The following is a 14,471-nucleotide window of genomic DNA, read 5'->3' as shown; positions in this document are numbered from 1 at the left end:
AGGAGTAGGTCAGTGTGGGGTCCATTTTTGGAGCAAAGCATGGGAGTGGGCCTGTTTGCTTGCCCCCGTTAGCAGGTTAGAGAAAGAGTGCAAAAATGACACCACCATGTTGGTGCTAGCAATATAAAAGAAGAACAGAAATGGACCCCACCAGCATCTGCATTCCTCGAGTCTCAAAAGAAGTTTACCTCTCTAGAAAAAAGCTTTAAAGTTAGCAAATAAATATTTTTCACATAGGATATTGGCTCTTTTCCAAATATTGCTTTTATGCTAAAGAGCAGAATCTCTGTTCCCTACAGCTCTATGTTGTAGGGATGTAAGTTCTGTTAACCTGTTGGTTTTCAGAGTTAAACACTTTGGGGGTTTATCTCTCTGGTACAAATCTCAAGGTTTGGGGTGCCTGATGTGGGAGACTCCTTGCTACTAAGGAAGAAGGAAGCTCTGTTTTTTGTTTGTTTCTCTGTTTGTTGGTCTAGGGGAAATGCTGTGCCAAGGGTGTGATTTTAGTGGGAATGTGTCTCTGCCTCTCCTACCATCTCAATATGGCCCTTTTATCCTCAGTTCTGGGTGAACTGAACAGATGCACAATGACCAATCACCAAGAGATTTGGAAAGAAGTGATGTGATTGATAACTGATAATATGCAAGGATACACATTTAATGTACCATGATAGCTGAAATTTGAACATCTGGTTGGGAGACAGGTGACATTGAACTGAACTGTGGAAAGTGGAATCTGGGCATATCACACCATGTAAATGAGAATTGCTTGCATGTTTAATAAATAAATAACTATAAATTGGTCATTTAATATATAGCAAAAGAATATTACAAGTTTATTGTAGGAATTAGTGATAGAAAGTATGGACTATTGATGGAGGTTTCCTGCCATAATGGAATGTAGTTAGGAAGAAAAAAAAATCTGCATCACTAACTGCAATATAAGGCATAAGATGGTGCTAGAAAGTGGTATAAACTCCAGGCCATGAAAGCACAAACCTGGCTCTCTAAAGTGACAATAATGAATAGCATGACTATTAGGCAATAATTGCAATAATGATCAACCCTTTTAAACCAGTTGTTTCTACTCTATTGCTTTCCTAATTCCACGTTTTTAGGTTGTGCCACATTAAGCAGTCAGTTCTCAAGACTATGTTTGACTTGATTGAGCAGTAAATTTCACATGTTGTGCTCGAAAAGAAAATGTGCATTTTGAGAGTCTCATAAATGTTTCCACCCAGGAGGTTTTTCACAAAAATGTTCAGGCACTGCTGAGTACATAAGTGAAAATTTTAATGTCTTTCTCTTTCCAATGCAGCTGTCCGTGACTCTTAAGAAAGCACACACACACACAAAGGATGTACAAGTGGAGGACTACCCAAAAGTAATTTGTAAAAAGGGAAAACTTACATCTATGCGTTTAAAGAGCATCTTTTAAAAGGTTTCAGGCCATTACATTAGTTGTTTGTTGTTTTGAAAAAGCAGAAGATTGTTCCTCCATAACTGAAGGCACCGAACAGAAACTCACATATTTTCCTAATTAAAATTTTATATTTTCTACCATAGAAATCTTTCAAGGTCTATAACAACACAACTAAAGCCTTTAAATTACTTTGACCATTAGAAACTCAGGAGAAGAAATCATACCTAGTGAGTGCTTTGATGGAAGACTTCTACTATTTAAAAATTTATCAAGAACTGGCCTATCACTTTTTTGGTGTTTACATTAGTGGAAACCAGCCATAGTGACATTACTGCTTGTAGCAATACATTAAGATCACCCATAAAAGTTTTCACCACAAACCTAGGCACTGAGCAGACTTTGAAATTCAGTTATCACATTAGAGGCCATTATACAAACTGAATACATATTCAGGGATGCTGAAAGGTGTTTTCTCATTAACTGTGATTTCAGTAATAAAGAAACAAACAATAACCCTTTATTAATTAAGAAAAGTCATTTTACCAGAGTTTTGGTAATGAAAGCTTTTAATACAGGGAGCAGATTTTCCTATTAAATATTTGAGGGCTCTAAAAATCTGCCACCACTATTCTACTAGAAAGTGTTGGGGAGGAAAGTAGGAATTCTGAATTTGTTAGGAAGAGCTCTAGTCACTCCAGAGTTGTCTTTTTGCAGTCTTTGATCTTGACAACCATAATATCCATGGATTTTTAAGTAATTTTTATAATGTGGACATTATGTATGACGGTTCAAGGGATTTAATACTTTAAATTGTTCTGTTAATAATTGAATAATAATAAACTTGGATCCATATGCTAGACAGCTATTATATATGCTTTATAACAGTTGTTATATAGGAAGGCACAAAATATTCTACATTTTAAAAAATTAGCCTGGCCTGTGCTGGCACAGTGGATAAAACGTCAACCTGGAACACTGAGGTCACTGGTTTCAAACCCTGGGCTTGCCCAGTCAAGGCACATATGGGAGTTGATACTTCCTGCTCCTCCCCCCTTTCCATTTCTTTCTCTCTCTCTCTCTCTCTCTAAAATTAATAAAGTCTTTTAAAAAAAAAAGAAAAATGTGTTCCTGATCTGGGGTGGCACCGTGGATAAAGCATCGACCTGGAATGCTGAGGTTGCCAGTTCAAAACCCTGGACTTGCCTGGTCAAGGTACATATGGGAGTTGATACTTACTGCTCCTCCTCCCTTCTCTCTCTCTCTCTCTCTCTCTCTCTCTTTCTCTCTCTCTCTCTCTCTCTCTCTCATTCTCTCTACTCTAAAAAAATGAAAAAATATTTTAAGAAATTAATTACTTATTCTCATTGCAATGCTGCCAGGTAGGTGCTATAAAAATAAGTAAATAAAAGTTCATAAAGTTTTCATGATCTCTTAGTAAGTGACTGAGACCATATTCATAGAACAGTCTGAGTCCATTGCCCAGGGGATTTGTACTATATTATAGTAGTGAGGAAATCAAGAACATAATTGCAGGTTTTCTTAATGTTTATTTTTTTATTGATTTTAATGAGAAGGAAGAAGAGAGCAAGAGAGAGAAAGGAGCATCAAGCTGCTCCTATATGTGCCCTGACTAGAAATCAAACCAGCAAACTCCATGTTTCCAGATGATCCTCTAACCAACCAAGCTATCTGGTCAGGGCTTAATTGCAGATTTTTTTTTATAAAATTTTTTAAATAAAAGTATTTTATGGTAGAGGTGTTTGAACAGGGCTTCATAGGCCAATAGACAAAGAATTTTCCAAATATGTGATTTGTCTTGATGAAAATATGATGTTATGAAGAATCAGGCTAAAGATGACAGCATGGACCAGCCATTGAAGATGAAGTAAAAAGTAATCAGGAGCATCCAAGTGAAGGGCTGGCTTTTAGGACTTGATTCATGATATAATGAGATGTTTTCCAGAAAAGAATGAACTGATGAGAGTAGGAATTTCATCCTTTATGCAAATGAAAGAATTTTTTTTCAAAAACCTGACTATGCCATTCATGGCCAAAACCTTAAGAAACTTCTCAGCAGCACTAGGATAATGTCTAAAGATTTTTAATATGGTATTCAAGGCACCACTATTTTCTCTAATGGTTCCTGTTGCTACTCCATCATCTATGCTCCATTCACACCAAAATAACAGTTTTCAGGACACACTGTTCTGTTTTATACGTCTGCACATGTGCTTAGGCTATGTCTTCTGCTTCCTTTGTTTAAAATATGCATTCTAACTCAACTTTTAAGAGCTTACTTAAGCATGTTTTTCTTCTGAAATCTATAATGATAAAAGTTGCTAAGTAGTGAGCATCATATTTTATACCCTGCCCTTCCACCCAAAAGATTGTCTCATTCTTCCACAAAACCTTAGGGTATTGGGAAAATTCTAGAAGCATTTCCATTCAAGTTAGGAGCAAATCAAAGATGTTAACTCTATAAACCAAGATTCCAGCAGAAATCAAATGACACACCCAAATTAAGATTATTTGATAAAGATTTAATAAACATATACAAAGGTATAGGCAGGATACTAAGGAGACAGAAGGAATAGCAAACTAACTTCTCTTAAACAACAGTATCAAGGGGAAGAAAAAACTACTAGAACCAGGAAAGAGGCTGTCCCCTAGCAATAAACTTACTTTCTACTGCATAGACACCTCCCTTACTGATATCACAGTCCAGGTCCACGCCATATTAGAGACTTGCACTATTAGAAAGTTATTCCAGTTTTTAAGACCTTGTCCTGTTGACATTAAATCTTTAATCACTTACTGGATTCGCAGGTCCCTTCCCTATCTGTAAACACAAAATAGTGACTCTAGCAATAGAAGGAGGAGGAAGACATGGGCTTCCTCCTGTGTGCCTTTCCTCTTTTTTCTGATGGTAGTTTCCTTGATGTTGAGAAGGAAGAAAAGAGAGGAAAACAACAAGTGACTCTTTATTTAAACATCAGTGGTGACCATTAGTGGTCATTATTTATTTAAGAGTCATCGAATAATGTTAGGGTTCTTCCAGTTCATTGTCTTTGAGGAAATAGAAGCTTGTAAAACTGATGGTGTAAGACTCATTTCCAAATAGCAACCTGGAGAATTGATGTACTCTGCAAGGCTCAGGGCTTGGCTACTTATTCTTGCTGCACTTGAGCTAGTACTGCACACCACATGCCTCCGAGGTGCCTGCCTCTTTGCCCCAACTGTGACAATCCCTAATAAGACTCATTGTTCCACAAAACCTGAGGGTATTGGAAAAATTCTAGAAGCATTTCCATTCAAATTTTTTATTAATGGATTGATTTTTAGATAGAGAGGAAGGGCAAGAGAGATAGAAATATCTCTGTATATCCAGAGATAGGAAATATCTGTTCCTATATGTGCCATAACCAGGGATTGAACTGGCAACCTTTGCATATTGGGACGATGCTCTAACCAACCGTGCTATCCAGCCAGGGCTATCTTTCAATTCTTTTATTATCAAATGGCCAGGTGGAGAGGCAGGGGTTCTTGTGATGAGCTGGCTCTTCCTAGCAGGTCCTAGTAAGAGGTTCAGGCCCAAATTCAATGATTCTCTGAGGTTAGAAAATGGAAGTTTCTTAGAACCTTCTATTTTTAGATTTGGATATTAATAGTTTATTTTTAGAAATGTATAATTCTTGTTCATCTCATATGTTGCATATACAAATGTAAATTGTTATAATCTCTTTGGCGCAAAATTAAAATTTCAAATTGGCAAATTTCATTTCTAGAAATTATACAACAGAGTAACATAAATAAACATAAAAATATTCATTATAGTTTGTTTAAAATAGCAAGGAATTGGGAACAACTGAAATATGGTTAAAATATATATTCATATAACATAATATTAGGCAACCATTATTTTAAATATTTTAAATATTTTGCTGTTTTAATGAACATTTACTTTGTATTAAGTGTTGTGATATTCTGGCTATATTAAAGAATGAGTGATACATTTATGTATACTGAAATGGATTGATGTTCATAATATATTTTTAGGTGAAATAATAGAGGTAAGGTAAAGGATAAAGTGTGTGCTTCTGATTGTGGAAAAAATGTATATGTTCATAGGTGATATGTTAAATGTGTATATAATATATATACATACTAAAATGTTAGTGTTATTATTCCTATTTTACAAATGAGAAAATTGAAACTTGAGAATACAGCAAATTCTTATCACAGAATCAGCAGCGGCATAACTGTGATTTAAATTCAAGTTTATCTGATCCTGAATCACAGGCACTTTCCTGTACAACATGCTTAATTTTTTACCCAGGTTAAAACTGGCTGCTTTTTATGCCATCAGAAGACCTTATAACTATGTGATAGAACTTATCACACTATATTGCAGCAAAATGCTTATGTGTTAGTCTCTCCTCAAACCAATTATTTCCAGAAAGGGATACTTTAGTCCCTTATGTGGAGAATGTAGATGTCCACTATTAAGTAATCTAAAAGTTCAGGCCAGTAAACTTCTGCTTATTTGCAGGTCATTCCTCCAAAGATTCAGTGGGTCAGATATCTGTTCATGTGGACATCACAACCACCCCAGGCACTGGAGAGCATAAAGTCACTGTCAAAGGTATACTTTGGGTCCAGATACATCAACTTACTCATTAGACTTTAATTTCTGAAAAAATAGTAATGTCTTTTCTTGGATCTGTTTTTAAATATGTATATTAAATGATTCTAGGGCATGTTTAGAATTTTTTCCTGAACTAGAACTTTTATTTAAAAACAAATAAATGGCACAGATGATTAGCCTATATAATTTGAAATATCTAAATGGTTTAACTGCATTGGTGATTACATTACAAATGTATATTTTGAATATTGTCTCTGTGGTTTATGCCATATATATATATATATATATATATATAATGTTAATATATTGAATTGGCTCCATAACTTGCCAATGAAATTTTAGATTTTAAGTCAGTATGTTCTTAATATTCACATACTCTAGCAATATTTATTTTCTATGTGATTTCCAACAACTAGTTTGATTTTATTTTAATGATGTTTTAATCTATTGGTTTTATATGGTAAAAACATCATCAGAATGCAGGGAATATTCCAAAGGTAAAATTTAATAGTTAATATTTTGCTCAATAGAATCATATTCAGCTTTTATATTATAGATTTAGTCATTTTAAACAATGTAATAATATCCACTTTAATTAAAACCAAGGCTTGCTAATATATTTTAGCATTGTATTACCTAATATATTTTTGTATTATAAAAAGAATATTGTTATAGTCTATAATAGATTATGTACAATATAGGTAAGTATACAGATAAATGCACATGCCTATACAGTAGGCCAGTATCCTAAAATATTTTGTTACTATGCAGGAAATGCCAAAAGTTTTATGAAACTTTTGCATTCAATTTTAGTTATAAGACACTTTCTTAAGGATATTATTATTAAAGAATGAGCAAAGTATATATATGAGAAGGTACATTTAAGAACTATTTATGATGCCTGAACTTAGGAAACAGATGTGTTTAACAATAGCTGATTGGGTAAATATAGGATGGAATATCCATAGAGTGAAATATTTGCAGTTGAAATATATATAATGCATTGCAAAGATATCATGATGAATTTAAAAAATACAGCTACTTACAAGACTGTAATATATTATAGTCCCATTCTATATATGAAGTAACTAAATAATGAAGCCATATACAACAAAGTATTACTTCCTCTAAAAAATTATAGATTTTAAGTGTATTTTCTGTATATTTTCTAAATATTTCATGATGAACATAATGACAATTTTTAATAAGAAAAACATGTTTTTACGCAGAAGCTATAACTTTTTATTAGTAACAAATGTCATTTTAATTACAGCTAACTTTTTGCCACAGCTATGCCAATGCCATACAGCTAAGAGCTTACAGCCCCATCAAGTGTGCATTCCAGAATGTAAATTGTTTCCCTTCAAGGATATTTTCTTGTCATTGGCATTAGGACACTATCAAATTTAAATCATAGATCATTTTGTAAAATAAGAATTCATTCTAAGAACTGAAGGGAGAGGCAAAGATTCTACATACTCATTTGCTAACAGTTTGTATCTCTTCCCCTCTTTGGTTTTTAGTGATGGCTATCAATAACCTAAACTGGCAGACCACTGCAATGTTCCGCCCTTTTGTGGAAGTTTGTATGCTGGGACCCAACCTTGGAGACAAGAAAAGAAAACAAGGCACAAAGACAAAAAGCAACACCTGGTCACCCAAGTACAATGAAACATTTCAATTGTAAGTCATGATCCAACTCATTTATTCAACCAGGCAATAGCCACTGTATAGCTAAACTTACTGAAGAATTCAGGGTAGGAATGGTACTGGCTTCACTAAAGAAAGAAAAATCTATTGCTTTAAGCATTCATGTTCATCACTGTTTTCATGCAGCTGAAAAAGGCTATGTTTTCAGTTCCTTCCTTCCACTCAGTCAGTATCTGTTCAGTGCTTACCATGTATCAGGCAATATTATAAGGACTGAGGATACATAATAGGATTTCTCTGCTCTCATGGAAGTTACTTTCTAGAGATGAGGAATGTATAATAAACAAAATAACAAATAAATAAAACTTTATCTTGATGGTATCATGCAGAGAATGAAAACAGAAAGATGTAGTAGAATGATTATTAACTACTTAGATTAGGTGTTCAGGGAAGCCTCTTTGAGCATGTGACTTTTAAGTTGAAACCTGAGGCGGGGGAAAAATGAAACAGTTAAGCAGAGAAAAGTGTTGAGAGCATTTTAGGCCAAGCAAAATTGCTAGTGCAAAGACTCTAAAGCAGGGGCCTGTCTGATATATTTAAGAAACAATAAATAGTGTGGGCAAGTGAGGGAGATGAACTGAATTTGAAGAAGTACTCAGGGTACAGGGCTTTGCAGTCCAACACACAGGTCCAAACTCAAGAAAGTTTGAATCTGCAAAATGTTTGACTAGAAAATGTCACTTAGAAAAGGAAGATAACCTGGAGATGTTTTCTTTGAACATATGTACCCTGATTTATTGATGTCACCCCATTAAAATTAATAAAAATTTATTTTAAAAAAAAGAAGAAATGTGGAAGCTTGTTCAGCTGAGGAATAGATGTATATTTATTTGGAAGTCAAGAATATCTGAGGAAGAATTAAAGGGTGGGGTGTATTCTTAGCACGTTACCACTCTTCCTTCTACATTATGCACAGTTGTGCCCTGACAGGTTGTCCTGAGTTGTTAGTCGTCGAGGCCATCTGCAGCCCTACACTTGACAAGCCTAACTATTGCCATTTTAAAGAATTGGCACTGAAGTACCAGCTCTGCTAGAACTAATTTACTCTGGAGAGTTGTATCCAATTTAGCATCTTGTAAATAGTGCTTGATAATCTGTGCAGTGTACTCCCCTGAGAAAAGGCTCCTAGGTATAACAGCATATCCAGGAGCTAGAGGTAAAGAAAAGAGATTATAATAACTGATATTGAAATGGTACAGAAAAATTTTAACACCTACCCCTTACTCTGGCCAAATTCCCATGATCCCTAGAAACCCCATCCTACCCCTGAATCAGTGGGGAGACCCTGCCCCAATGATTAAGTCCACCATAATATTTTAATTCCAGCTTCTATTAACAAACTTAACATTAAAGCATATTTAGCTATCCTATTTCTATCTAGGAAAAGGAGTTGTTAAGTTAGATAGCAAGTATTACCTATATAAAGAAAATCTAAGTAGAATTTAAATAATATATATATCAGAATTTAAAAAATGATATTCACTTTGTCAATATAATAGTCTGAGCAATGTGTAACATTTTTAACAGTATTTTAAGAACTGTATTCCTAAGTGAGATAAAATATTTGCTAAAAACTCATTATTTATTTTTTTAAATTTATTAATTTTAATGCGGTGACATTGATAAATCAAGGTACATATGTTCAGAGAAAACATCTCCAGATTATTTTGACATTTGATTATGTTGCATACCCCTCACCCAAAGTCAAATTGTCTTCCATCACTTTCTATCTGGTTTTCTTTGTGCCCCGCCCCTCCCCCCACCCCCTCTCTTTCCTTTCTCCCCCCCCCCCTCCCATTACCATCACATTCTTGTCCATGTCTCTGAGTCTCATTTTAATCCACACAGCATTCTGGGTAAAGAAAACCGCCCAGCAGCCTATGAACTTCATCTCTCCGTTAAGGATTACTGCTTTGCCCGAGAAGATCGAATTATTGGAATGACAGTAATTCAGCTACAGAACATAGCAGAGAAGGGAAGCTATGGGGCATGGTATCCTCTTCTGAAAAATGTTTCTATGGATGAAACTGGGTTGACTATTCTCAGAATACTCTCTCAGAGGACCAACGATGATGTGGCTAAAGAATTTGTCAGACTTAAATCTGAAACAAGATCAGCTGAAGAGAGTGCTTGAAAGTAATACTGAAGATACAATCTCGACAATTCATAAACTATAATTGTTTAACTTCTGCATGCGTGTGCAAATACGTAGGAATGTCTAGTTCACTATGTTTCAGTGTTTGCCAGTACTCACGTACGATGTCTACAGGAAAACCTGCTGAACTTTTATACCATTTCTGGTCTTTCAGAAATAAATGTTTCATGAAGTGCCAAAATTATGATGTAAAGTGAAATATCCAGATCTTTTTAAATGTTTTTCACTTCATTATGCATACTAAAAAAACAATCAGTCTTTTGAGTTTGTCTGTTGTCTTTGTTAAATTAGTTTATATTGCCCATGGATCAGAAAGGTTTTGTTTCTCAAATCCTGTTTTATTTAGATTTACCTCATTGTAGATGTCTTTACAAATACCCTTTTCTATCATAATTAGAAATGCAGTCACCACTAGAAAGCATTTGTAATTTTATAGTTGCAGATATATTGTGATGATTTTTGCATACAAATTAAAATAGAAAAGGTGAAAAATATTTTCTGCTGACAAGTTTCCAACCTTTCTGAAATATCACTGTGAAGAAATGCTATTAAAAACCTTATACAAAGCAATGCTAAATAGAGTTTGTTAACAATGTTTGATATATTGACAAAATTTGTTCTCAAAACTGCCAAGGTCACATCACATTTGTTAAAAAGGTAATTTGATGCATTTGCCATCTAGCATTATGTCTTGGCTTTATCAAATTTTATTCTTTAGAAAGTCATGTAATGGAAGGTTATTTTTTTAATTGTCTCTGATAAGTAACTATACTGTTAGTGTTTTCCCTCTGACAGCTATGCCTAACTCCTTAATAAAAGGACTATAAGTTAAATGCTTTTTTCTTTTAAAAATATTTAATGATTTGTACTGAATACAGCATTGCCATATATTGCACTAAAGCAAAAAGTCATGTCTTCATCTACTTAATGAAAAATGTAAAAGTCTGAAGAAATTGCTTATAATTTTGTAATTTATGTTATTTTATAAGACCAAGATGCATCAGAGGAGATAAGAACACAATACAGCATGGTACATAACTAGATTGGATTTTGAATATAAAATAGTTTATGAATATTTGCATTTTCTGTATTTTTTTTGGTTTGGCTTTTTAGTCTATCTAAATACTTGGCTGTAGAACAGTACTCTGAAACTTATGCTCATAACTGTTAGTGGACAACATATACAGACAGAAAAAAAAATCAGTTACAGTGATTGTGTTTTGCAAATACTTTGGTCTGATATGTTAAGAACCAAAATTAATATTATCGTGACTCTCAGAACCATTCTGCTACTGGGTGTGAAAACACAGACCAGTGAGATCCACTAATTCATATTAAATTGATAGGCGATTGCTTTGTTAATGACTTCTTCAAATGCATAATACAATGTGATCCTCTGGCATATGCATTAATAAATAGATGTATATTGGGCACATGCAACACCTTATTGTATTTTCTGCCTTGTTGATTAATTTCTGCAACATTATTTCATTATTTAAAAATAAAAACTCCAGGGTATTTTTTTTTACTAGAACAATCTTCATGTTGTTTGATTCTAATGTCTCATTAGAATTTGAAAATTTTTTTATGAGGAATTGTATTCATGGAAACAGTTACTACATATTACAAGATAATGACACTGAAAACAAAGAAGAACTGATGCATCTTACAGTATTTTTTAATACTGTTAAGCCCCTTAAGAAAATTCAACATATAAACAAACAATATTACAAAATGTTTCATTATTTTCATGAAGGATTCACACTAGATTTATCTTATAATGATTTTACAGAACATTGACTTGAGATCTTTAGGATAAAATTAATGTCATAAAGCATAATCCACTTGAATAAATGACATTTTGGGTTTGTATTAATCACTTAAAAATGGTAAACTAAGTATTTTTTCTAGTATTTGTTTAATTATATCCATTCTTCTTTTGTATAAGATATATATTTAATAACAGTATGAATTGGGTCTATTTATTAATATCATAAAGTACAGGTACTAATATTTGAATAGTTATAAATTCTATAGTCTCTGTTATTTCTCCCAAGACAAGTATTTCTGTTGTCTCCAGAACAAACCCTGTTATGTTTACATGCTCAAATTAATAACATTCTGAGGCTTACAGCAATCTCTGTCAACCAGGGGCTCCACTGAAGTACTGGGTAATTTATCTTATTCTAGATAAGATGCACAAAGACAAAGCTCTGTTATTCATCTACAGATGAGCCTCTCATTAGAAGTTCTTAAAGAAACAAGCAAAAATAAAGCCGTAGTAGAGCATTTACTATTTGAAGGAACCCTAATGAATGATTATTTCAGATAAGTAATCAGATGTCCTCATAACAACCTGCTCTAATTAATCTATTTCTAGGATAATTTATATATTTAATTTCCCTTAAATGAGGTACATTTATAAATGACAGTTCTAGCTTAATATTTTTCAGTTGGTGTTCAAAAAATGTTGGAAGTGAGGTTTAATTTCTCCTTTTAACTTCTCTAAATTGTATAAAAATATGACTATACTAACCCTTTAATGGACTACTATAGTATGTAGCTTTAATCTTTACACTCAAATAATTGAAAATAATTATATTTCTACAGAACTCAGGTTATGTCCTTGGCTGGTATCTGATTTCTCATTACTATGGGGCAGAATTATTGGACACAAAGGAAAGAGCAATTCACAGAAGAGAAAAACCAATGACAAGAAATATATTTAGTTATTTTTTTAATGGAAATAATAAAAATTCAAAATATCTCATCAAACTGGCAAAAATGTTAAAATGTCGATTCGAGAATCAATATGATATTGTGAACAATTCCTCATCAATGTTGTTAAAAAGATCTAAGTAGGCCCTGGCTGGTTGGCTCAGTGGTGAAGCATCGGCCTGGCGTGCAGGGGTCCCGGGTTCGATTCCCGGCTAGGGCACACAGGAGAAGCACCCATCTGCTTCTCCACCCCTCCCCCTCTCCTTCTTCTCTGTCTCTCTCTTCCCCTTCTGCAGCCAAGGCTCCATTGGAGCAAAGTTGGCCTGGGTGCTGAGGATGGCCCCATGGCCTCTGCCTTGGGTGCTGGAGTGGCTCTGGTTGCAGCAGAGTGACGCCCCCTGGTGGGTGTGCCAGGTGGATCCCAGTTGGGCGCATGCAGAAGTCTGTCTGACTGCCTCCCCATTTCCAACTTCAGAAAAATACAAAAAAAAAAAAAAAGATCTAAGTATACATTACATCCATCAATTGTACAATTGTACGAGCCAAAAGCTAAAGAAAATATGTTTTGGATGCAATAAATAGCACACACTGTAATGATGATTACAGCAAAGAGAAGTAAATAATAAAATTATCACCATTGTAGCAGGATATTCCTTTTTGGTAGGGATCCATCCTCTGTATCATAAGATGTTTAGCCATAGTACTGGACTCTTTCTTGAGTCCAGATAATCATGGTCTTCACCTTAGAAGTTGTCAAAAACCACCCAGAACTGTGAAAGCACTGGTCAATCAGGTGTAAACAACTCTACTCTCTCTCATTCTTCTAAACACTCAGGGCTAAAAATTACAACCCAAAGAGCATATATCCCTCAAGTGTTTATTCTTTCTTAATGGTAAGATAAACATCTTAGGAAAAAAGGACATCAGCATCATGGTGGCATGAAAAAAACCTACAGACAAACACAGGTTCAAAGTGAACCAGTAAAAGATGATACTCTAAGTATATGCCATTTAGAAAAAAGCCAGTATAACTGCACTTATATGTGACAAAATAGATTTCAATATAAAGAAGAAACAAGAGACAAAGATGGACCTTTTATAGCCTGGCCTGTGGTGCTGCAGTGGACAAAACATCCACCTGGAATGCTGAGGTCACCAGTTCGAAACCCCAGGCTTGCCTGGTCAAGGCACATATGGGAATTGATACTTCCTGCTCCTCTACCCTTCTTTCTCCCTTCTCTCTTTCTCTCTATCTCTATCTCTCTCTCCTCTCTAAAATAAATAAATAGAATCTGAAAAAAAGGATGGACCTTTTTTAATGATAAAAAGGTCAATACATTAATAAGACATAACACATCAATATATTATATATGCACCCCATCTGCGAGCACCAAAATATATAAAGCAATTACTAACTGAACTAAAGAAAAAAAAAACTGACAAAAATATGATTATATAGGGGACCTAAATATATTATTGACAGCAATGGATGGATCATCCAAACAGAAAATCAGTAAGAAAATATTAGCCTTAAATGACACATTAGACAAAATTGACATGAAAGATATTCAGAACACCAGAATATACATTCTTTTCCAGTGCACATGAAACATTCTGAAGGATAAACCATATGTTGGGCAGAAAACTAGTCTCAGTAAATTTAAGATTGAAATTATACAAAGTACATGCTCTACCTACAATGGTTTGAAATCAACTGCAAAAGAAAACTAAAAAACCCCACAAATATCTGGAGATTAAACAACATACTACTGAACATCTACAGCATCAAAAAAAAAATAATAAGAGATCAAAAGATGCAG

The 14,471-nt window shown here is 34.1% G+C and overlaps 1 protein-coding gene across 1 annotated transcript in view; it reads left to right on the top strand.

Annotated features, from left to right (window-relative positions):
• Positions 1-11,368, top strand: part of UNC13C (unc-13 homolog C) — a 665,319-nt gene extending 653,951 nt beyond the window's left edge. The window contains exons 30-32 of the mRNA XM_066276244.1: positions 5,973-6,065; positions 7,592-7,751; positions 9,627-11,368. Coding sequence (XP_066132341.1) covers positions 5,973-6,065; positions 7,592-7,751; positions 9,627-9,912 — 539 coding nt within the window. The 3' untranslated portion in view covers positions 9,913-11,368. The remainder of the gene's footprint in view (positions 1-5,972; positions 6,066-7,591; positions 7,752-9,626) is intronic.
• The last annotated feature ends 3,103 nt before the right edge of the window (positions 11,369-14,471 follow it).

Source organism: Saccopteryx bilineata, chromosome 4 (genome assembly GCF_036850765.1).
Source record: "Saccopteryx bilineata isolate mSacBil1 chromosome 4, mSacBil1_pri_phased_curated, whole genome shotgun sequence".
NCBI lineage: Eukaryota > Metazoa > Chordata > Mammalia > Chiroptera > Emballonuridae > Saccopteryx > Saccopteryx bilineata.
Note: the sequence above shows the minus strand (reverse complement) of the source record. Positions and strands in the feature narration are given on the sequence as shown.